Source organism: Molothrus ater, chromosome 7 (genome assembly GCF_012460135.2).
Source record: "Molothrus ater isolate BHLD 08-10-18 breed brown headed cowbird chromosome 7, BPBGC_Mater_1.1, whole genome shotgun sequence".
In the NCBI taxonomy this organism is placed as follows: Eukaryota; Metazoa; Chordata; class Aves; order Passeriformes; family Icteridae; genus Molothrus; species Molothrus ater.
In genome coordinates, this window is record NC_050484.2 from 33,378,736 (window position 1) to 33,404,773 (window position 26,038).

Consider the following 26,038-nt stretch of genomic DNA (forward strand, 5'->3'; position numbering starts at 1 on the left):
ACACCTGTGCCTTCCTCATCTGTTTGTAGCTGGGTCTTTACTGAACACCGAGCAGGCGGCGTGCCCAGAGCTTAAACACATCACGGGAGGCACAGACGTATTGGCATCTCCTTCTTTGCCAGCTACAGCAAATATTTGCTTTCATTTCCCAAGCCCTGCATTGACATCAAATAATTTATAACTCTATTGAGTATAAACCTCAAAATAAGCTCATTTGGCTGGCGCAGAATTAAGGGTAATGTGCTTCTGATGTGCTGCAGAAGACGAGGAGGATTCTCTGTGCCTGTGACACGCCCCAAGGACTTAGAAACACAAAGTGCTCAGTTCTGCCTTCTGCTAAACACATGTCTAGAAAACTTGATAAAAATTGAGTTTTGCTAAGGTTTTACGAAAGCCTCCTCTACGTTTCTGGTGAAGGTTTTAGGTCTCTGCCACAGCAGAGACCTAATCTCTCTGTAATTAAGGCAAGATGCTTGATTTAATGCAAACACTGATGCAGTTTCTTTGGTCTCACCTTTTCCCAGACATATTTCTGTACAAAGGATTCTCTCCAAGGGACTTACACTTTACAACTACACAGCTTTGTGCTCATAAGTCCTTGTTAAATTCTTACTGAGATCCTGTTGGTTTTTGCATGCAGGGGGCAAAGTTCAGTTTTCATGAACGTGCACTTGCTACGAGAGAAAGATGCACGGGCTCTCTGTGGGTTCTCCCACAAAACCACTGTCCCATCACTGGTTACAGTAAATATTCCAATCAAATATTAATATTCCAGTTTAATAATAGGTGTAGCACAGTTTCCCAAGAGCCTTGAAAAGCACTGAAACAGCTAAAGACTGAGATTGTCCCACTTTGCACAAGGCTTCTTTTTCAAATATTGAAATTTCTTTATATTCTTTCTTTATATCTGTAACCTGAATAAACAGAGACACCTTCTTATATATATTTTTTTTTTGTCCCCTTTAATTCCCACCTTTTCTTCAAGTCTCTTTATCCATCTATTTTTCACACTACTACTTGGCTCCTTAACTAGATATTTATCCTCACCTCCCTGTTTCAGAGCACTGCCCCTTGACTGGAAGCCACAAAGGCTGAGCAGTCTCAGATGTCCCCATTTGGGAAATAAAAGGTTTAATTCATCCAGCTTGTTTTTGAGATCTTAGAGTTTGGCATTCAATAAAGAGTAATTGCATAATCTTGAAAAGAGCTCATGGTGCCCGTAGATAAATACACTGTATTTTAAGTACACAATGAATTTTAAAATGCATATAATGACTTGAAATATTTCTTCATTGTTGTCACAAAACTGTTTAATTTTTTTTTCTTTAATCTATCATGACTGTAGCTATAAATCGAGTGATGGAAAATAAGCATTTTCATTTGATTAAGCATTTTGAAGCAGCACTGAGTTTGGGGAACACTCGCTTGAAGCACAAAATGAGAAATAAAATGACACAATGAAATGTAAATGTCACCAATCTTATGATTAAAAATACAATTAGAGAAGACTTAAAACTAATTCTGTGTATGATTTTTTTTCTTCTTCTTTTTTTTTTTACCTTTAAACCATAAAACGTGCAAATATGCAACACAGACAGCTCCACCTAGAGAGCCAGGCCATGAGCAGCCAGTGACCTCTGACAGGTGCCCTGCAAAACACTCCTGGTGCCAACAGAGCTGTGGCACGACCTTTGCTTTATTTATTGTGAGGGGCAATGGTGTTAGAAACAGAAAATAGGAGTTAAAAATCACATAAACCAGAACTGGAACAACCTTCTAAGCCGTGTCTAAACTCAGCAGCAACACAGGAAGGGTTCTCCACTGGAAATTTTCACAGGTTTTTTTCAAGTCTTTTTCTTTGCAATTAAAGGAATGAAGTAATTACAGCTGGCTAAGTTTTCATGAGGCATTCTGCCAAGGAAAATAATATATAGCCACAGACAAGATATTATATATATCTGCAGGAAACCAGAATGGTTAGATTCACCTCCCAGATAAAACTTCAGCATCTTTCCTTTTTCTACTCTGATTTTATAGCAAATTCCTGTTAAAGTACCTTCCATGAACACCAAGTTCTTCAGAGAACCTGAAATTTGAACAGTTTGCCTAATAACCAGTTTAGGGAAAGGGGGGAAGCAGAAAATCCAGGTCATGGACATCCCCCCAAAGCTGGAGGGTGAGCTCAGCATCCTCAGTGTGAGCCTGTTCAGAGCCTGAGTGGCTTGGACATGATGCTACTGGGTTTAAATGATCATATTTGAATGATCTGTGCCAGAAGACACAGTCTCAAAGTGTGTCAAAGAAAATACAGGTTGGATATTAGGAAAAAGTTTTTTACAGAAAGGGTGATAAAGTTCTGGAATGGTTTCCCTGGAAAGGTGGTGGGGTCCCCATCCCTGGGTGTATTTACAAAGCCTGGATGTGGCCCTGGGTGCCAGGGTTTAGCTGAGGGGTTGGGGCTGGGTTGGACTCGATGATCTTGAAGGTCTCTTCCAATCCAGTGATTCTGTGAATATTTACTTTCAAAGAGATAAAAAAAAAAAAAAAATATGGAAACCACCAGGCTGAGCTCAGCACTGCACAGAAAATGCCCTTAGGGCTGGACTGAGTGCCAGCACTACCCCGGCTATAGGGGCTGCTGAGCACCTTGAGAGCCAATTCACCTTCCCTTCTCCTCCAGAATTCAGAGGGGCTGGCACTTTCCTCTGTGCACCTTCCATGAAAATATCTGTTCCAGGATGGTGCTGGTTTCAGGAGTATTGGTGTAAAAAGGGCTGGAGCAGCTCTCATTTTACTCATTTTGGTTGCAAACAAGCAGTGACTGAGAAGAGTTAAGTACAATTTCTTTCCTCCCCAGTCCCTCCCAGCCCAAATCGAAACATCTTTCCCCAGAGGTTTGGCACTGACAGTGACAGTCATTACTCCTAATACTGAAAAACAGTATCATCCCCAAAACCTGTAAGAACTCTGCTTAGAAAAGAAAGATTCTGCAATCTTCATCTCAGGGTTTTCTTACCATTTGCAGAAATCCATACTACACTGCAGTGGCAAAAGCTTCCTATCAACACCTGTGGATTTCAAACTGCAAATTAGGAGCTCTATTTCTCTGCAGTATCACAACAGCAAAATGAAGCACCAGCAGGACACCAGATGTGAAATGGTAGAGATTGTCTCGTCAAGAAAAAATTGGGTCCCATCCAAGAGTAAGGGAAAATCAAAGCTTCTACAATTTGTGTAATTCTGCTCTATGTGAAGTGGCCCATTCATGGCTCCTATTTTCTCTTTACCTAAACAAAACCAGGTTGCTCAAATTAAAATGTAATTCAGCCATAGACAGTTAACAAATGGAGATTTGTGTCACAGCACTAGAGCAGCTATTTTCCCACCACAAAAATATATTCCTTTCATTTTCCTTTGGGTGTTCAGATAGGTGCACATTTAGGAACATATAATCTGTCTGTGTGACTGCATGTAGGAAGACATTGAGTAAAAATGTCATTTAAATAGGATCAGAGCTGCTTTTGAGCTGCTTGGAAGACTGAAAATGTTACCTAGAATTATTTAATACATGCACACTTTGTAACTGCAGATAATTACTTACCTGACAGTAAGACAGAGCCTACAACTTCATAAACATAGGAAAGCTGCTGTCATAGCTCTTCTATCTCCACTGTTTCTCCTTCAGCAGATAGAAAAAGGCTAAATTATCTTTCTCATCCCAGGCAAACCTAATATGAGCTCTCAAACCCACCACATGCTGAGGAGAAAATACAGCTCAGGTGCCCCTGGTTATTATTAGCTGTCATATTTTTTATTCTAAGAGGTCTGTAAGACTTCATTATCTGATTTTACAATGGTACTTTGCTGGTAACGAGTAAAACCAAGTAAAGAAGCACAAAGAAATGGAATTGTTCACTCGGGGAGGTGCAGAGTGGCCATCCTGGAGAGGCTTCTCCAGAGCAGACAGCCGGGGTTCAAACTGAGGCCAGCTCACCTTAACACCTGTAAATCAAACCCAAACCTGTGCCCTGGGAACCATCCACACATTGCAGGAATTTACAGCAATGGGCAGGATCACAGCTTTTCTTTTTTCTAGTACCTCTGCCTGTCTGCAACAACCTAATGATGTTCTTCATGCTGAATCTTTCTTAGCTTTGTTCCTCCTTTCCTTTTTCTCTTCTCATTTTTTCCCCAAATAAGTTTGTCCACTCTTCGTGTGCTTTCGTCCCCTCTCACCCAATTTGCTCCTTTTGCACTTTGAACTGCATCTGCTTGTCTGACCTCAGATTATTTTTACTGCCCTTTCTACAAGCTGGCATTTCATATTGTCTTTTCCACGTCTGTCCATACTCATTTTAAGCACTAAATTGTACTTTCCCTTCTACAGCTTTCCAATGTGATTTGAAATTGAAGAGAGAAGCAATAGCCTCGAGACATTCAAACCCATCCATTTAAACCTGATCACAGAGAAGGCTCTGTAACTGTGAAGTTCACATCTTTTTTTATGGTCTCTTTTCCCCTGGAACACCTATGCAGAGAAATATCATGGTAGAATAAAAAACTCATCATTAAGCCCCAGTGTGTGTGAATATGGAGGCAAGCCAGAACATAAATAGATATTTGGCTTTTGGCAAGATAGTGTTTGGCATTTAATACATCAAGCAGTAATCTGCATTGTATTTATTCAGCTGAGCATTTAAGGTGCATTTGAATGTGAGAGTGATAAATAGAAAGGAGTTACACAAACTGCAATCAAATTGTGTGCTATTCTGGGCCTTGGAATTACTAAAATGAAAATACAAATAGAACAGTATGGGGGTGTTTCTGTAATGGATGTTTTAGCTAATAGCTCTAAGGGTTTATTTGTAGGTGCAATTCTTTTTCTCTCAGTGGAAAACTGCACCTCTGAGGCAGCTCTCCCAAAATCTCATCTATGCAAGCAATAGCCTATGTATGAGACTACTTTTCCCATTCAGCTTTTAGAAACCCTCAAATGCAATCCAAAACTTTCCAAAGCTGGCTGGTAACGAGCCAGTTCAACCATCACAAATCCCACAGATCAGGCACTGACTCAGGCAAAATTGTTGGGATTGTAGCTCATATTTATTTTTGGAGTCTTATACTGTCATTTATCTGTGGGCCAGCCCCAGGAACTGGATTGTAGCTTTGTGTCCCTCCCCATGGCTCCAGGTGAATTAATTGCCAGATATTTACATGTTGTTTGTCCTGTGTTTATCTCATTACCTTCAGGGGACAGATGTTGAACAGCTGCTGAGGTGGACAATCTTGTGTATTGTAAGCAAATAGGTTTGCAGTTCTGCCTGGGATTTCAATCCTTATCTTTTTGCAATATGGCATTTACCATTAAATACATTAGAGGATAATCCCTGTTGTATTTGTTTACAAGTACAAGTTGGGCTACTTGGAACAATAAAATCCGGGAACATTTTTTTTTCCTGCAACTTTCTCAATGAGTTGCAGGGGTTGAAAGCAGAATTTTCTGGAGATCTTTTGGCAGCAGCTGTTCCTCTAGTTTGCTTTCTCTAGCTTATTATGCATTGCAGTCAATCCTACAACCACTTTTACTTGAATGAAAATGCCCAAAATTGTTTGTGTGCAACTTTTTAACACGTGGAACTTGGAGCCACTGAGACAAAAGGAAAAGAAGTGTTGATACACAAATCAGCATCATATTTCCATAATGAGAGAGAAAGGAAACTGTCAGCTGACTGAAATCCCAGTTTGTCCTTGCTGGTGCTAAGGGCATCTGGATTTCTGGAACTCAGAGCTTTTCTTTGCAGGAGCCTAAAGGTCTGACCTGTTGCTGCAGGAATGGGGCAGGCTGCTGGCTGCTCACTGAGGTGTGAGACATGGATAAATTCAGCCCTGTCCACAAGACACTTCCACAATCTCATGGCAATGTTTGCCCCACAAGAGGACTGCCCTGATGTCAGTGACCTCAATACAGCTGTGGGACTTTCAGCTGTGACTTCTTACACATCCCTGCAACCCTGTTACCTGGTGGGTGTGTTAGGGCTAACTAATACATCTAAAACCAAACACCACAACATGCATCAGCTCCTTCTTTAAAGTGATATAACTGAGAATAGTCTACACAGAAATGAAGAAAAGCATATTTGAGAGCAGCACATTGTGAGAGATGATTGGAGCTTGCCTTGCCTGCAGGAAGGACGTGATCACTTCGCTGTTGCTATTTTTAATTGCATTCTTGCTGTCCTGGAATTCAAGCAAAACTCTACATTAAAATATCAACATTTCATCTGCAGCATCACCTGCTGCATTCATCTGTTAAAGCTGATGCCTTCAAGGTGATATAGCTCATTGGTTTTCAGGCAATAAAATACCCCAAAACATTCACAGAAGGCCAAAGCACCATCTGGCAGAGCCCAGAAAGTGCCACGGGGCACAGGAGGCACCGAGGGCCCTGCCTGGGGAGAGCTGCACTGGCAGCAGGCACAGAGCACTCACTGCTCATAACTCCTTGTTTAAATTTTTGGGGAGATCCTGTTGGTTTTTTGCATGGTGAGATCCTGTTTCATGCAGGAGGCAAAGTTCAGTTTTCAAGAATGTGCACTTGCTATGAGAGAAAGATGCACGGGCTCTCTGAGGTTCTCCCACAAAAACACTGTCCCATCACTCGTTACAGTAAATATTCCAATCACAATATTAATATTCCACTTTAAATACTAATAATAGGTGGAGCAGTTTCTCAAGAGCATTGAACACTTGTACAATAAAGCTAAGGACTGAGATTGCCCCACTTGCACAAGGCTTCTTTTTTAAATATTGAAATTTCTTTATATTCTTTCTTTATATCTGTGACCAAACTAAAAGGAGACCCATTGTACTTTTCTTTTTTTTTTTGTCCCCTTTAATTCCCACCTTTTCTTCAAGTCTCTTTATCCATCTATTTTTCACACTACTACATGGCTCCTTAACTAGATATTTATCCTCACCTCCCTGTTTCAGAGCACTGCCACTGACTGGAAGCCATGAGGCTGAGCAGTCTCAGATGTCCCCATTTGGGAAATAAAAGGTTTAATTCACGCCCTGTTACTGGTCCATGATGTTAATTACAATTCCATGTTCACTGCAGAACTTTATGGCTTATATGGAGAGATGAATAGAGACTTGATTAACAAGCTATGGAATAAATGGATTTATTTCTGAGGCTGATGTTTCTGAAAACTACTAATGGGGTTTAGTAAAGTAATATTTCCTGTTATTAAGTGGCAAGAGGGAAGCAGATCATACACAGCCATATCTCTAAGGAGTACATGAGATGAAAGACATGAATATCCTCATGTAGCCCTGTGGTCTGTGTGTGAGTATTTACAGTAATAAATCTCTTGTCAGAAAGCTTTTGCATTCCATCTCTCAGCATCTGTACTTCTGGTACAACAATCTTGTCCTGTATGTGTTTTTTTTTTGTTTTTTGTTTTTTTTCTTCCTTTTTTACAGAAGGGTCAAAACCAGCTTAAACATTATTCTGCTGAGAGGCAACTGCTGCCAACTTCACCCTCCTCTAAGTTGTGCAGCACTGAGGTGATGACAGACAGGAGTTCACACTCCCACACTCTGGCAGCTGTGTCCCTCTGTACCTTCCAGGGTCACTTTAAAAAAATGGAAGTGGAAACTCAGTAGAAATCATTTCAGAAGTTCTGCTGGGCATCAGAAAGCTATCTTTTAGAATAATGAACAATGTGTCACAGAATAAAGAACATATCTTGCTCTGAACAGCATCAAAAAGTAAGGGATGGCAAGGAATGTGGGAAGGGAATTGGACATCCCACTGTTCCAGCTGAAATAGGATGCAGGTGAGTAGGATGTATAAGAAAACCTCTCTGTATAGTGTGATTTCTACAGAACCATCCCAGAGCCTTCCCCTGTGCAAAGTCCCCTGTCACTGTCATATTTTCAGAAAAATCCCTTTGCAGGATTTCTTCTCCTGGGAAGCTGAGAAGCCTCAGAGAAAAAGGAAAACAATAATTATCTGATTCGCTTCTCCTGCGTTTTGCTGCTTTGAAATGTGGTTTGGACATTGTTTACCAACATTGTTTCATTGGTTTCATGTGAATTGTTTTTATTTAATGACCCATCACAGCAAGCTGTGTCGAGGCTCTGAAGAGAGTCACAAGTTTTTCATTAGTTTCTTGCTAAGCCTTCTGTAAGTATCCTGTCTCTATTCTTTAGTATAGTATTCTTTAATGTAATGTAATATCATAAAAGAATAAATTATCCTTCTAAGAGTATGGAGTCAGATTCATCATTCCCTCCCTTTGTTGGGGGACCCTGAAAATACCACAATTCCCCTTTTTTAATCCTTCTTTATAATCATTAGTGACTCATCTACACAGAAACAAGATAGGGAGGACCTGGATCAGCAAGAGCACTTCAGGAAAGGATCTAAAATGTGAGGCAGTGACAGCTGGAAGGGCACAGAAAGAACAGGAGAAAAACATGTAGAAAGAAGAGGAAAATTCAAATCATTAAATCACTTTTACCAAGGTAACACCTGACCAGAATCTAGACCCACATCAGTTTTATCACAGTGCCAAGAAAAAACTCCAGATAAATAGCAAGTATTACACTCAAGTGTTTACAACAGGAAACAAACAAACTTTCCTACTTCCATCAGCTTCCCAGGAAAATGGAGACCAAACAGAGACTATATAGAGTGCAGTAACTAAAAAATTCGAAATTTGGATGAAGAAGGTGTTAGTGGTAGGGAATATATAAAAGACTATATTTTTATATAAATATATATATATATATTTTATATATTTTTTTTTTTCTTAGTCTGGATTAAAAGAAGTATCTGCTAGTTTTCCTGAAGTAGCTAAAAAGCCACTGCAAAACGAGGCAAATAAACTGTTCTTCATGCCAGCTCACAGGATAATTAGAGACAATAATCCTAAATTGACAAAGATGTACAGTTCATGCAATCTCCTCTCTGAATATTATGGATTATGAAATTTAGGCAAAACCTGCTTGTAGAATGTCACAGGCTCATTTATTCTGCCTTCAAAGAATGTGATAAAATAAGCAACCTCTCAACCTCTTTCTCTAATCTCTACTCCTTTTCCATACAAAGTGGACAAGGTAGGGCAGGTGTGGATCTGTGTAACTTATCTCCAGGCTGTGAGATAAGTAAGAACAAAACAAAAATAAAAATGCACACAAAAGAGTTACAAATGCAAATCCAAGCAAGCATTACAATTCCTGTGTTGCCTTAAATGTTCCCACGATGTGAGCTATCAGAATTCTCTGATTACATCCACTGGTTATTATTTCAAAACGCCCTCCTCATGCTCTGAGGAGTGACTGCTGCTTCCTTACATAAGTGCTGCCTCACACCCTTGCACAGAGATGCATTTTGTTCAACTCCTGCTCAGAATGCAAAGCTGCTCATTTCCAAACAGGCACTTACCAGTGTTCACACCTCTGTCTCCCACTGCTTCCCAGACATTAATGAATTCTTCTTCACAAAATCCTCCCAAGCTTAAATGAAGTGAACCTCACGCAGAATTTAAACCACAATTTCAAGCCTACCCAGTAATTATGACTGCTCAGCTTAAGCTTGATGCTGCAGAGCCTGATTCTGCCTGTGACACTGAGACTGTTATTTTCAAAAACCTCATCCCAAATCACAGGCAGCTCAACACAGCCAAAACTTCTGCCTGAGGACACAGGTGGCTCATCAAATATTTATATATATATATATATATATATATATATATATATATATATATTATATTAAAAATACATAAGCAGAAGAGTCTTGTAGAACATCAGGCTAAAATAATTTATCCACAAAAGAATCCTCTCCTAAAGTCTTAGAAATCCAGGAATCCTCTCCTAAAGTCTTAGAAATCATACACAGGCACAACATGTATTATGTAAGCAGCCTCACTTCAGCAGTCTCAGCTGTTCCCTGAATTGGGTGAGACCTGTGGGCATTCAAACCTTTCAAAATAAAGCTGCCAGCATTTTGAGAGTTTAAGCACGTGTGCAAATTCCAATATTAAGATTTCACTCTTGAAAATGTTAGAATAGACATCAAGTTTTCTGAAGTGACAGCTGCATACACCAAAGTATTGTGATCTGCTAAAGTATTGCTGCATTCAGGAAACTCTACGTGACAAGTAACAGAACAGCAATTTAACAAAGAGATTCATACATAAAAACAAACAAACAAACAAACAAATCCTTGAACTTTCTGAAGATGCAATGTTTTCACATCAGAAAACCATGTCAGACACTCAGGAATCCAAACAAGAGCTTGGCTTGGTGTAGTCAACCCAGTTCTGTTCCAATTTAAATATTTTGGTTAGAGGTCTGATTTTCTGTTGAAGGCAGTGTAATCCCTGTTGGGAATGCAGTTTGCTTTTTCTCCTCTCCTTCTGCTCAGCCCCAGGAGCTGTGCCAGCAGAAAGTACAGTGCATTTCTGTTCTGCTGGAGGAGAACAGCCAAGAGGTGGTGCTGTGCAAGCCCTGGGTCTGGAGAAGCCTGTCAGCAAAACCCTGTGTTTGTAAAACTTACCAAGCTCTCAGAAATGCAAGCAGTGGTTCCTCAGCATGTAAAAAAGGCAGTGAGGTTCAAATATTCTACTATTAATACGGCATTTTCATTTAATATCTGTTGAATAAAGATCCCTGAGTATTTTGGTTTGGGGTTTGTCGATTTGCTGTCAAATGCTAATGAATAAAAATGATCTAAACAAAACTGAAGCAGAGTCAATGAGATTTTTTTTTTAACTTGATGGCCTTTTCCTAGATTTCCTGTGCTAAAGGTTTGCCTCCTCAGTGAGCTAATTACCCATTGATTCAAAGTAAACAAGTTTTTCAAGTGCCAGCCTGGACAGTGGCCAAACTCCTAAATTCTGTTTCTTGGAAACACCAAGACTGAGACCAACTGCAAATCTGGACCAAGTTTTTTGTGTGCACAGGAAGGTGTTTGTGTGTGAAAATGAACCAACTAGCCCAAGCTAACTGGTAATGAGCAAACTTCAAAAGGTTTAGAAGTTGCTAGCACAGAGCATATTCATTTCAGAACCAAGACAGAACCAGTGCTCCCACATTTTGAGGAGTTTTGCTGGAGTTTTCAGGATGGTGAAGCAGAAATTGATTCTCCTTCCACTTTAGGCTGACACAGTTGTGTTTCAATAGATAACTTTGGACAGTTTATTTAACAGCTCTGTGGCTGATCAAACACATTAAAGTGTGGAAACCCAGGGCACCAGGAATATTTCTGTGTCTGCTCTGGGGTGCCCTGACCTGCAGGGCAGCACTGACTTTGACCCTCATTCATGGAGAAAGTTTCCTGGACTTCAAGATAGACTGGAATCCACAAAAGTGTGAAATAGATTATAGAGAGTAGTGCAGGTGTGCCACTGGGTGAGAAATTTAGGCTTTGGGGTTTTTAGTATGTTGTGGATGGAACTGAGATGGAGGGCACAGGGTGTCATCCTGGGTTTCTTCTTCATGCTTCTTCTTCCTCCTTCTTCTTCTTGGGTTTGGGTGGCATTTTGTAATTGGGCAGAAAAGTCCCCATTGCAGCTCTGTGGGATCAGTTATTGGGTTAAAAGGGAAAATAATCCAGGTGTCAGTTCTTAATTGGAGAGTTTAGTCTATAAAGACCTTGTAACAAGAGATTGTTGTTCATTTTGTGCCTTGCTGCCAAACTCACAGCAGTGAGACTGTTTTACTGATAAGAAATGATAAACACCTGAGTCCCAACATGAACTACTGTCTCAAGTGCCTTCAATCCAAACCCAGAAATCTGCTCCTCATCCCCAGTGGCCACAACCTTCTACCCAAGGCAGCAATTTCCCTTCTCGACCACCAGGTGAGAAAGCTGCTCATGCTGCTTTATGAAGACAAAACTAAACAATTAAACTTACAATTTAACCACTCAAATCAAGGCAATTCCTAAAAAGCGGGGGAGGAACTTTAGTAGGATAAATTTTTGGTATCAAAATCCCTTTAAAACCCAATTTGAGGCAAATCCTCTAAAAGAAAAAAAACAGAGCTTCCTAGAATTTATGTTTTAACCCATTTTCCTTACAATCTCTCAAATTCCTCCAAGTGGAGAAACAAAACAAAGGGTTACTTTGGTAATGATTCAGCCATACTTTTAAATAGCAGCACTGAAACGTTAGTAAATAGAATTATTGACATTTATTCTTCTAGCACACCATTCTTTGACATTATAAGCTTACAGACCTGCACAGACATACATCCTGATGTGAAATTCAAGGCTGAACCTTGAATCCCTTCCAGACAGACAGTCCCAAGTGACCTAATGACAGAAGGACTTCTAAATCAGTTAAATGCTAAGGTCGCCTCAGACTTGATTTTTTTCCTCTATTTATCAGTATCTGCTAATTAAAATTGTTTTTCCTGTTCTTTATTTAATAAGAATTAAAATCTACCTTGCTATTCTACCAGTCTTTTATAGGAATAATATGGATTTTCTCTTCTAGAATAGGTTACCACAGTTCCTGCAAGTTTTCCATGGGCCATGAGCTTTTTATATTTTGTTATTTCCTATTAATATCTCCAGATTTCCTCCAGCTTTTCTCTATTTTCCACCAAAAGGGGTCATGTTGCAGCTGAGCTCAGCAAGGCACGTTCACCCTACTGAGCATAGAAACAAGACCACTGACATGCAAGAAACCTCAGGAAAAAAATAAAATTGGAAAATCAATATATATTAAAAAAATAGCCATCCATGTAATCAGCCCTGAGAAAACAGCAGCTCCATCAGGATGATATCATCACACTGCTGATGAATTAACTGAATTGACTGAATTCATCATTTTTGTTACTCTGGGTGGTTCTGGTTAATCCAGAGCAAGAGTAATGGACTCAATGATCCTTTTGGGTCCTTTCCAACTCAGAATATTCTATGATTTAGTGGTTTTATGCTTCAAACATGGCATCTACACAGGCGGTTATTTATCTTGTGGGAAGAAGGGAAAGAATGGCATGGCAAGAGTTTATTAGAAAATTCATGGTTTGCACAATTTTGCACTACTGCAATGTTAAGACTCAGTTAAAAAAAAAAAACAAGCAATATGTGGGCTGCACTAGGAGAAAAGATTTGGAAAACTTTAGAACACCATAATACACTATCTGTGTTAAACACGAGCTTTTTGTTCCTGTTTTCATGTTCTTCATTTTAGAGGAAAAAAAATCTCTATCAATAGCTATCTATGGATATTTTTAGGTCTAGACTAATGCAAGTACATCTAAAAAAAAAAAAAGGGTCCTTAGCAGCTATATTTTCAATTCTGTTCTTGCTCTAATTCATATCTGAGCCTGTCTTCGAAAACACAAATGACCTTACAGAAGATGGTTAGATAATAAGACAATCAGGTAATAAAATAAAAAATTAAAAAAAAAAGAAAGGAGACTTCAAATGGATGTGAACATTATGTCCATGCATTATGGAGGCGTAAACTCCCATTTATATTCTCATTCAGCAACAAAGTAGCCTCAATTGCCTTCAGCTTAATTGCTTTCAACTTGAAGAAAATCACTGACAGGGTTGCTTAAAGCATGTAGCTTTTGCCTGGACATCTCAGTTATTAAAGGAAAAAAATACAAACAAAAAAGAAAAAAACCCAAAAAAACCCCAACAACAAACTTCTAGACTTCTATTCCAGGGAGAATAACAAGTTAACATGTCCATTTCTGGGTCTCCTTAACAAAACAACAAGAAAAAAAAATCTAATTTTCTAATTCATAGGTCTATGGTAATTTCAGTAAAAGAAGAGCATTTTGAGCAGAAGCTTAACGAGAAGCTTAATTAGTGAAGGGCTGAGGGTGAGGGGTGTGAGGAGAGGCAGCAGAGCAAGGACTCCAGTGCCCCAGGGAGGTGTGAAGCTGGGTGGGAGGATGTGTTGGATCAGCTGTGCATGGCCCCAGGCAGTGCAGCTCAGAGTTTCATTTGTGCTGTTGGTGTGCCCAGCCTGGTTTGCTGAGCCACTTCTGATGTTTAGAGCCCCAGAGCAGAAGGCAGAGGTGGTTTGGGTAATGAAGATGCTGAGGTTTGGCAGCTCAGCTCCCCAGGAGAACCTGAGCCCCCGAGAGAGGCACCACACTGACTTTGTGCCCCTCTGCACCAAACTTGGGATAAATGAAGAAAAGTTTCACTGACTTACAAGCTAGTTTTTTGGGTTTTTTTAAATTTTTCTCTTTACAAACCACAGCTATCTTGTAATTCCACAAATGTTTTTGTATTGTGTTCCCACTGATTTCTTTTCATACTTGCTGACACTACTCAAATGTTGTTCCTCTTAGTAGCAATATATGAAATCCATTACTGGGCACATGCTGCATAAGAAAAAAGGCTCACTTTAGTTCATGCTTCACCAGTATTACTCTAGTTAGCTTTTCATTCTCCAGGCACTATTGTTATAATACCAAGTCTCAGAACATCAGTTCTGAACTATTCTAATAACATTGCCAATGTTCACTTTGCCAGCTCTTTCACAAAGGATTATTATCAAAAAATACATCCTTTGTCACTGCTATCAGTACCTTTTTTTTCTCTGAATGCAGCTTGTATTGGGCACCAAATACAGCCCACCTTCAGGGTATAGAAGAAGACAATATTAATTATACTCATCCATCTTTCTTTTCAGAAACGTTTGATTAATGAAAAGGTATGCACAATAGCACAACACTCATCATTACTTGAGAACATGCATGTACCAAACATGTTCAAGCCTATTCTATTTTTATTGTTTTGATTATAATTGTCACTCATCCAGACCAATAACCTGACATGGTGAGTGAGTTCCTTTTTAATGCAGTTAGGTCACATGCTTGGTATTTTAATTCCTTTAGATTTGTCAGGAACTCTGAGCCCTTTTCAACTGAATTAGCTGACTTTTTCATACAAGCTCATATCTTTGCATGTCCATAAATCAAATTTTATCTTTTAGTTTGCTGTTAAAAAGAACTGTAATTTCTCCTATCTTCTGTTTGCACATGAATGCAGAATTGTTGTATCACCTTATTTTGGGAAGGAGACCAGTTCTTCACTAATTAAGCTTCTGCTCAAAATGCTCTCCTTTTCTTGGAATCACCCTAGATCTATGAATTAGAATTTGGGGTTTTTTTGGGGTTTTTGTGAAGAACACTCAGAAACAGACAGTGTTATTCTGCTTTTCCACTCATGCAGGGCTCAAATTCATATCAGAACCTGTCTTCAACATAAACATGTCTTCAGCATGTGACAATAGCTCTTCTTTTTCTTACCAAGAGCAGCAGCCACAAGGTTTCCCAGTGCTGCTGCACTGGAATTGAAGTTTCAAGGGAGAAAAGATCCAGGGGGAAATGCAAAGGTGAAAGAGTTTTCTGTCTCAGTTTAGTTACAACAATTAAAATTAAAAGATGGAATAGCACGGAAATGGAAGCAGTTTTGTAAAACCTGAGATCAGACAAAAAAACCCTTTTTTTTCATAATTTTCTAGCAAGCATTTGAGCTAAAGGGACTAAAAAAAAAGCTGAAATAATTTTTAAAAGCTGAAATAATTTTTAAAATTTTTGGGGTTTTTTTTTTTGGTCTGATTAAGTATCCTTTCTTCTCTCATCTTATTTTGGCTCCTCTATTACACCTTCTCCAACTGTTCACAGCCTGAAAGAGGTTGTGGAGGGGGAGGACGAGCAACAAAATATGAATTCTTAATGAAAACTTTCATATTATGATTAGTTATGATTAGTTATTACAAAGTTTTTAGTGGGTTTTTTTTTGTGTAAGGGTTTTTTTTGTTTCTTTTGTTGGGTTTTTAATAATTTTTTTAAGATTCCTTTTCAGGCCATTTTTAAAAGTTTTTTGAAGTGAGTGAGTCTTATATGTATCTTACAGCTCTTTGAAAATCTTTGTGACAAGAAAAGGAGCTGAGCTCTTTTAATAATGGCATGTTATTAAACCACTAATGATTTGGCTGTTTAAAAGTGAGCTTTAATGATTATAACTATCTTCTTTGATCAGCAGAAAATTGTGACTAATCTGATAGGGAAAAAAAAACACCAAAGTTTTAAGACTCAGAGTCTCTCCTAAGCCCAATGGCTGCTATAAAAGCTCAGAGGCAAGAGAGTTAAAAGAGAATAAAACAGGCAGCAGACAATAAGTGCAGATGTTTTATTTTTACCCTGAACTACTCTCCTGTTTAAATAACAATGAAGGAAATAGAGAAAAAAAAAAGTATGTCTGACCTCCCTTCCTTTTTGAATTTCTACTCTTCCTCCCTGCAAAAATTTTCAGCTCCTCGCTGGTACCTCCAGGCAAATATGAGTTGAATGCAAACTCTATTCATTTTGCCTAATACAATTTGCATTTGTGGCTGGATTTTTTTTTTTTTTTTTTGGAAATACATAGGTACAGAAAGAGAAGAAAAACAAAATGACTGTCAATAAATTTGTTTCAGGAAGGTCCCTCTCCACCCCTCACCAGCTGATTTGCTCTTTGCTGGCTGTTGGGGATTTATTCATCCAGGATTTCAGGGCTGGCCTTGGGTTCTGTCCCATCAAGCATTCCATCAGAGACCTCACCCATCTTCTGTCCAAAATCCCACCAAGCAGGACAGCTCTGGCTGGCTTACATGTCTGCCCATGATGGCAAAGAGGTTGAGTTGTCAGCCCAAATCTCTTTCTATTTATACCTTCAATCTCTTTGACTCATTAAGGGCTGTTTTCCATCCTCTGGGATGGCTTCTCCAGACCCCAGGCACCATCTCCTGAGCATGGCTCTCTAATAAGGAAAACTTTTCATTCCATGATGTGTAAATTCTTTTCCATTTCCTTTGATTTTGAGTGAAAAGTGCTCAGGCAAGCATTGCATTTTGATCTGACCAAGAAAAGCAAACATCCCACGAGCATGGTAACACAGATTGAGAAAAAACCTTTGCAACAGCATCTGAACACCCTGATCACAACAGGGGGATGACCAACCCCCAGTTTCCTCCTCTTACCTCTACCAGATTTGAGAGGTAGAATAAGTTCAAAAATAAATCTTAAAAAAAATTAAAAAGGCATAATTAAATATTTCTTATTATTCTTCTTCCAGATCTCTCAAATATGGTATCTTAAAGCTGCTGTTTAACTCTGTTTTTATACAGAAGGCTGAATTTCAAAATATCTTTTTACCCCCTTGCTTCCTGCTGTCTTCTGAAATTTCAGACTGAGGCAAATTTCCGTATTGTGTTTTACACAATGACATGGTGTATTTTAATTATCATTATTATTTTCATACTGTGGCTTTGATTTGAGCCACAGAAGAAATCTGTGCTTAGCATCTTCAGAATCAGCAAGGAAGTTCACAGAATAAATTTTTTATATTTTTTCCTTGGAATAAATTTCTGAGATGATGAAGTAGACAACTTCAGCTCTTAATTTTTCCCTTGTTCCCCTTTGTTAATCCCAGAGGTATCAACTGATTGCTATTGCAGATTTAAAATGCAACAGAGTATTTGGTTGGGTTTTTTTTGCTGTTGTGCATTTATTTGTTTTTTCCTGACTCATTAACATTACCAAGAAATGGTACATAACACCATAACACGTTAATAGCTGTTGTTCTTCAGTCATCATAACACAATCTCTTTTTGAATGCATTCACAAATATTGTGTGGAAGAAATAAGTGGAGCCTGTGGGTTTTTCTGTATTTCTACACCATAGCAGAAAGAAAAGCCGATTAAAAGATTTATTCAAATATTTACATGACACACACTGTTGCAGTATTAAAATGTGAGCTTGCTCCTTTTACAAAGCTCTTTATAAGTCTTTTCTCCCCTTTGTTCCCAATACAACTTTTAAATGGCAGTCACAAGTTTGAATGACTCCAGCAATGACTCAATTGTTCATCCCCTCTGGCTCTTCTCTTCCCTCTCCTCCTCTTCTCCCCCTCAATCCAGCATCTCTTGTGTTGGCCTCCAGTGTGCCCTGGCAGCCCAGAAACCCACCCAGGTCCTGGCTGATCACAGGCAGAGTGAGGTCAAGGTGAGACCCCACCTGCAGAGCTGCCTCCAGCCCTGGCATCCTCAGCACAGCAAGGACGTGGAGCTGCTGGAGCAACTCCTGGAGGCCACAGAGATGCTCCCAGGGCTGGAGCCCCTCTGCTCTGGAGCCAGGCTGGGAGAGCTGGGGGCGCTCAGAGGGGAAATGGGAAGGCTCTGGGGAGACCTAAGAGCCCCTTCCAGAGCCTGAAGGGCTCCAGGAGAGCTGGAGAGGGACTTGGGACAAGGGATGGAGGGACAGGACACAGGGAATGGCTTCACACTGAAGGAGGGCAGGATCAGATGGGATTTTGGGAAGAGATTATTCCCTGTGAGGAGGTCAGACCCTGGCAGAGGGTGCCCAGAGAAGCTGTGGTTGCCCCATCCCTGGAAGTGTCCGAGGTCAGGCTGGACAGGGCTTGGAGCAACCTGGGATAGCAAAGGTGTCCCTGCCATGACAGGGGGTAGAACAGACTGAATTTTAAGGTCCTTTCCAACCCACACTTTTCTGGAATTCTGTGATGATTCTATGGAGGTTCATGTAGGAGGTATCTAAACCATTTCCTTAGTCCATTATTGCTCCTCACTCTGCTCCACACATCCTTCCCTGCTCCAGCCTTGCTCGGCACATCCTCTTTGCAATGTCACCCTGTGTAACCTCTAGTCACATTCTCCTTATGTTTGAACAGTTTTGTCAGTGGATGCTACATCAATACCCTCCACATTTCAAATCTCACCTCCTTGAAGTTCATCTTTTTCCATAAGCCTGGGAAATAAAGTAGAAAGTTGTGGCTGGCATCCCAAAAAAAGCATCACAGCCATTTGTACAAGCTGCACATTTCTGGAACCAGAAGTAGCCCCAAGGCTGCAGCCTCATTTGCAGCTCTTCCTGTCATTTCCCCATTTTCTGACATTCCCAAAAAAATCAGAAAATAGGTATGAAGAGAAATTAGGACACCCTGGTATTTATATTATTCCATGTCTGAGCAGTATGAGCAGGACTGAAGTGTTGGGTGGGATCTGCAGCACATCCCCCTGCTCCAGGGCATTTTTGCTCTGTAAAATGGTGCAGTACATTCTCCATGGCCATCGTGGTGCAGTGGAAGGCAACAATTTGTCTTGAACACCGGAGGCAATTAAGTAGACATATTTACAGAATAAATATGAAGATGTACACAGTTAGCACCCCACAATATTAATTCCCAGTGTTCCTGAATGCATTCAAATATCACAGAGCTTGAACAACAGGCATTGCATCCTTCTTATTGAATACAAAGAGATGCAGAGCCATAAAAAAAAATAAAATGCTCTGTGTAGAGCCATTTAGCAGGTTGTGGCAGAGCTGAGAGAGAACCTAAATCTGATCCATCCTCTTGTGAGTTTTAAATGTGTTACCTTCCCCCATCATCAATGTCTGCTGATCAAAGTCTCATGAATATGCCAATGGAATACTGCCTGGAATACTCTGAAAAACCATTCCCCAAGAGTACAGCAGACCTAAACTGAAGATCTCAGCTAAACCCATTCTAACCCAGCTTGTATTTGTTTCATGTTGACAGCCAGCAGCACCATCATCAATTTTACACCAATTTCATGGACCAGCAAAAGTGATTGCTTTAGTTCCTTGACCACTGAAGAAAAGAAGTCCTGTATTAAAATTTATCAAAGCTATCAACTGCAGACATATGGAGCCAAACATCTTAGTTCAAAGGCATTTGATAGATAATATATTATTGTAAAACAATTTATCCTCCCTCTCTGTTACCAGTTTCCACTTCATTTCCTACTCTCATTGTCCCAGCTTTTCCTTCAGTCCATGTTTCACTGCTGTGTCTGGGCTCTGAAGGGCTCCCAGGGACAAGTGGAGGCACATTCTCTGCCCCTGGAAATGCTGCTCTCCTTTACACAGGTCTGATACTTACTCTGTGCTAATCTTAATTGATAATTAGTTAATGAAAGAGATGAGGACCAGCACTGCAAAACCCCTAACTGGGTAAGTCACCAGCTCACTGGGGGCAGCAGGAGTTTTTCTGGTGGTTGTGCATTAGATCTAGTCTGGAATAACCAAAACATCAGACACAGTTCAGAATGATAAAGTGCTGAAATCCTGTCAAAGTCACGTGCTTGGAAGAGAAATATAACAAACGTGGCTCTTCAAGAGCTGCATGAATAGCAAAATCTTTTCTTCCCCTCAATTTCAAATTCAGTTTTATGAGAATAAATTTTTATGAAAAGTTCTTTCACTCCCTGTGTGATAGGAAAGAGGCTCAGTAGCTCCAGTTCCATTGTAAGCTCACAAGAGAATATATCAAACCATCACCACTAAACATCTAACAGAACTTGCAGGCACACAGATGTAAAATTAACCACACTCAGAACAGATATTCCTGAGTGCAGCGAGGGGAACCATTTGGAATGAGCAAATTTTCCACCATGCCTTGGCTGTTTTATGGATAAAAGCAGAATTTCTGGTTCCTGACATAACTGAACTCCTAACACACGGATGTGAACATGCAAGAATAGCAGGGCTTGACCCTGTGCTACTACAGGAAGTTTATCACAGACATAAAGGCTTGGGACCACACTCTGAATTTTTTAGAATTGGAAATGGTCCCCTCTGAGTAAGCAGCAACTCATTCAGAGCTCAACTTGCACTGAAGGTTTTAATATGGATGCTTTTGTCATTTTTAAAATAAAATAAACCCACCAAGTTATCAAGAGATCAGTACCACCCTAAAACTCTGACACCAAAATAAGTCGCAACTACCATCAGCATGAAAGGGTTCAAAGAAAGAAAGGACAGAAAACAAAAGAAAAAAGAAAGGATCAAGATATGTTTTTTTAAATAGCCAGAATGCTTTTTCATTATCTGTTTACATTCTGTATCAAAACCCAGTCAAAAACTAACAAAATTAATATATAAATTGGGGGTTAGCAGTTAAAATGTAGCTTAGTTATCCAATTAACAGAACAACATACATCAGATAATTAATAAAAATGCCAAAAAAACCAGTAACGAAATAACTGCTGAACTACAAAACATGCACTCTGATAAAATTTTCCACACTGTGTTTTAACCACAAAATAAATGGAGATTGCTTAATAAGAATAAGAAACAGTGTAAAATATTATTGTGACCGTTCCTCCAGGCCAGCCCTTCCCTCTCCCCAGAGCAGCCACTCTTCACCTTGCACTGAGCAGGTGGCTCTGAGGTTTGTAGCCAGCTGATAACAATTGAAATCTCTCATTTTCCTGTCCCTCCTGACAAAACCAAAGGCTTGGGCACAATTCCTACATCCCTGACAGTTAAGATTAGCTAATGACAAGCTTTGGATTCATCCAGTAAATCCAGCAAAGAATGTACAAGTAAAGGCATAGAAAAAAAGGCTGCTGTCAGCAAATTTGAAAGCTTCAAGTTCTTTCAGATCAGAACTTGCAGAAAATCAATTTCTGCATGAATTTTTATTTTTCTTTTTAAACCACTCTGCAGTCAGATCAAGTCAAGCTTACCATCTGCTGCAGAGAGAAATACAGCTATACTCAAGATCACATTATCAAACTTCTTTGTAAACTTTACATGCAAGCTGTTCCTGTCAGAATTGAAGTCATTGTGATAATGCTTCTTAATATTCGTTCAGGCTTTAAATAAAGACTGACAAAAGTCCACATATGGATGACAAGCTGTTCTACTGTAAATATTTTTGTATTTGTTGAGAAAGGGCTTATGGCAGTTTAGGACATATTCCATCAGGGATTTTGGTCTGAACTACTTACTGACTAATAAAACCAAGGTAAAATCCTTGCTCAAAACCATTACCAAAATTTAGTTATAAATTAATTTATCCTATTCTACTCCTATTTAGTAATGCTTTTACATCATTATTGCTTAAAAACTTTTCCCAGGTGGTGGATGTTATAAATTGGAGGATATTTAGTGCTCTGTATTTTAAGCAAGGCTTAATTCCCAGCTGGCACTGAATGTAGTTGTCTGTGGAACAGAAAATGGTAATTTTACCACTAGAGCTGACCCTCTAAAGAACAGTAAAATTCTTCCACTTTTTTTTTTTTTGTGTAAATAAGCTCAGTACACTCATTTCCAATATTCCTGTAAATGAGGGGATAGAGCATAAAAACCCTCCAAAAACTCCTTTCCGCATCCTTTAGTTAGAAGCACAACTTACAGAAAAGCAAACACCAAAGCAAATGTTGTGACAAGTAGGGATTAAATTGCTTTCTCAGTTTTGATTCCATTTTGAGAAGTCACAAGGCACATGCTGCAATAATTATTGCAATTAACACAGTTAACTATTTGCTCCACGTTCATTGCACATTATTGCTTTAGTACAGCAACTATGCAAGTAACTCACTACAGCAAAGGAAAAATAGTTATTAAAACACTCATGTGAAATAAATCTTAGTGCAAAGAAAGAACCTTACCCTGCTGTTGGATCAAGAGCTATGGCCTTGGGATTGCTCAGGTCCAGCTCGATGAGGGTCACACACACTGAGCCATTCTGGCTGCAGACAAAGATCCTGTCACTGACGTGATCCACAAAGTAAAAATTCCCCGTGATCCAGTCCATTGCTATTTGCTGCACATCTGCCAAAAGAAAAAAAGGAAAAAAGAAAAAAAAAAAAATGAGCTCAGGAGTGCAGTTTCAATCCAAGTAAGCGAGTGCGGGCTGCTCTGCCAGCAGATGCTCCTCTCACTTAAAGGGCTCCAGCTGCTTTACATCTATTACAGGGTTTCTAATAAGGAATCCAATTCTCAATACACAAATAGGGGTTGGGGAGAATTGTTTCCTTTTAAGTACAGGTATCTGATTGCAACCACAGTGGTTTGAAAGATGCACATTTGTTTTGAGCTCTGTTAAATATTTTAAAGTCTGTCATTGTTATTTTTTTGTGGCCTCCTCAGAAGCAGCTCACTGAATGATGGTGCACCTGTGGAACACCTGGTGGTACCAGGTTGCTGGGGAAGGCAGCTCTGAAGGCACTCAGATTCTGGATTTAGTGTTCTAGGATGTCTGCCAGACCCTGGGGATGGTAAACTTTAAATTTTACATTTGTAAAATTTAAAGGAGTTTGTTGGTTATATTTAAAGGGGACTAAAAACAGACCAGAAGTACTTAACAGGGATAAATAAAATAAAATGTGATATGCACGTGTAAAACCACCTTATCTATGCATTCATTTTCATTTTAAATACTTTTTTCTTGTAGTTCTGGGGTATCTGGATGCTGCCAGATTTCTGATAGTTGCCACAAGAAGTAGAATTGAAGTAAATTTTCTGTAATAATATAGAGATGTTCACTAACAACCAAAGTTTTCTTCTCAGGACTCTGTGGCAGCTCCACAGCACCCTAACACAGCTGCTCCCTCCGTTCTTTTCCTTGTGGAACCACCCTCTGCAAATGCCTTTTAAATTCTTCATTTTTCTTATAAATCAGCTGACCTGCCCATACACCATCTTAGTGTTACAGTAAGCAAAAGTACAGAGAAGTGCAAAAAACATAACTTTATCAATTTTATTTAACTAAGATTTCTTCCTCTTCTTATTGACAGTATTGTATTGATACCACTCTATAGGAGAGAATTAGTTATTCTTTAATAAAGGACACTGCAATTCATAGAAAATTATATCATGTTAAATGTTTTCAATGATCAATATCAATGATTTTTGATTTAAAAGCTTAAATATGTTTATTATACTACAGTGCTTTCAAAATAGTCCTAACATAAGCTGAGATTCTGTCATGATAAAAGAAGCCAGATATGATAAAATATTATTACATAGAGAAGCTGGTTTGGGTTTTTCTTTAACTTTTAGTTTTCTGTATGTTTATGATCCTTCAGATGGAGGATTTTTAAGTTTGCTTTCCACAATCAAAAAAAAAAAAAAATTGCTTCCATCACATTCATGCTGCATTGGAGAATAGTAAGTAAACTTGACTGAACAGAAATTGAATTCATTGACTTTTTGATGATAACTCAGGGCTTATGAGCCTTGTACTTAAAACAGACATGGAAGCTCACTTATTGTCCTTCAAAGTGCAGGTAACTTAAATAAGATTTACTCAGTGAAATACCAGGAACACCAACTGTATCCCACCTCAGCCACCCCATTACACAGTTCACTGCTGTCTTCTGTCTCTCCCATTCCTGCCCTTCCACTACTCATTTCCCTTTTAATTCAAAGGGAATATTGTTCCTGATAGGTCCTATTACCAAGATCTGCTGAGCCAGAATAAAGAAATGCTCCATTTAGCCCAATAACCAAACTCCAGAGAAGGCCAATGTCAGATGCATGGTGAGATATGTGAGAGCTGATAGATTTCAGACAATAGGAAGAAAACACTTTTTTTTTCTCTCCTTTTTCCAAACAAAATCTAGGGCATGCTTTTAAATATGCCAGAAGAAAACTCTGTGCCTCTGGAAATCAGTAACAGTTAAAGCATTTTCAACGTGCCCGCTTACCATTTTCTAAAGTTGGATTTGTGGAATGAAAAAAAGTATGGTTTACTGATTCAGAGAGACTTTTGAAAATTGCAGATTATCTCCTGTGTAACAGATGCATTTCAGAAAATATAGTTTAAATGGGACAAAAGGTACAAAAGGGATCCAATTTCAGACATTTGTAGAAATAAAACTAGTAATTAAATTCCTGCAATGAGCGCTCTAGAAGATTGCTGTAGATGAAAAGTGGATGAAAAGGAACAAGGTTAGGTAGCAGCCTGTTGGAGAAGGGTGTGTTTTTTCTTATTGTGTGAATGTACCTATTTTGAGAGAAAAGTGATACATATGTGAAAGGCACATCACACACAGGTTATTGGATTTAACATAACAGTACTTAGAGTTATGAAATGTTTGCTCTGTTCTTTCCTTAGGTTTTTGGTAGCATATCACAATAAATTGCACCAAACAACTTGGGTTTTCTTTATGGAAATCAAGAATAATTTTTTTCAAGGTCATATTAGGGATAATCTTTTGCATTAGGTTGTTAAAACTGAGCTCAGCATTCCAGGAAAAGTGAGACATCCAGAAGCAATACCACACCATAAACTTTGTGTCAAACAGCACTGGTAGCTGTTGGAACACTTATTCATCCAAGTTCCCTGCCCAGCAGGATTTGGGAAGGGCATAGAGCTCCCAGCAGCACGAGCATGGGCTATTGGAGAGCTTTAGGCTCATTCCAACTCCATTCCTTGTAAAGCTGTTCTTTCCAGAGCATGCCATGTTTCATCACTTCTATCACAGAGTTTCCAGAGCAAGCAACACATTAATTCACAGTGATTTTCTTCAGAAGAACAGACTGCCAGAGAGATGTCCTGAATCAAGGGTTTAAATAAACTGAAAGAGTTAAAAGTTTAGCTAGATTTAGTTAGGGGAGGGGATAGAAACAATTAAGAGTATAGCAAGAGGAGTAGAAATAATAAGGGATAGTTAATTATTAGCAGATGGAATAGTTAAGGCTAAGATGTAAATCATGTGTTTGTCTTTACTGTGTTCAAAGAAGCAGGATAGGCTGTGGATCTGATTGTGAAAAAGAAGAGGACCTGGGCCCTGAAACCTGAGCTATAGCCAAGGGGTCCAAAGACTGCCTACAAGGCAAAAGTGAAGAATCACTTTGACCTCAGAGGACCAAAGACCCATTTGAGGTGAGGAACGGCACAAGTATGAAGGAACTTTGGACTCATTTAAATACATTTTAATACTAAACAGGGGTAGGCAGGGTTAGGTAATGAATATGTATTAGGTGTTTTGGGAATTATATGAATATATAAGACTTTTTTAGATCAATAGAGAGACAGAGCCTGTGATTCCTTGCACGTGCCTTTGGAAATTGTTCCACTTGTGCCCGGTGCTGTAATAAACACACCACTTTTCAACTTTAATTAGTTGAAGTGTCATCTGCTCATGCTTCAGCCCTGCTGTGCAAAGAACACTTCCCTCCCAACCAGCCCATCACAGTCCTCAGCAATTCCTGTGGGCACTGAGCACATTTGGCATC

The 26,038-nt window shown here is 39.2% G+C and overlaps 1 protein-coding gene across 1 annotated transcript in view; it reads right to left on the reverse strand.

The window, feature by feature from the left end:
* Nucleotides 1-26,038, reverse strand: part of LRP1B (LDL receptor related protein 1B) — a 632,190-nt gene that overhangs the window by 246,339 nt on the left and 359,813 nt on the right. The window contains exon 7 of the mRNA XM_036387231.1: nucleotides 22,465-22,627. Coding sequence (XP_036243124.1) covers nucleotides 22,465-22,627 — 163 coding nt within the window. The remainder of the gene's footprint in view (nucleotides 1-22,464; nucleotides 22,628-26,038) is intronic.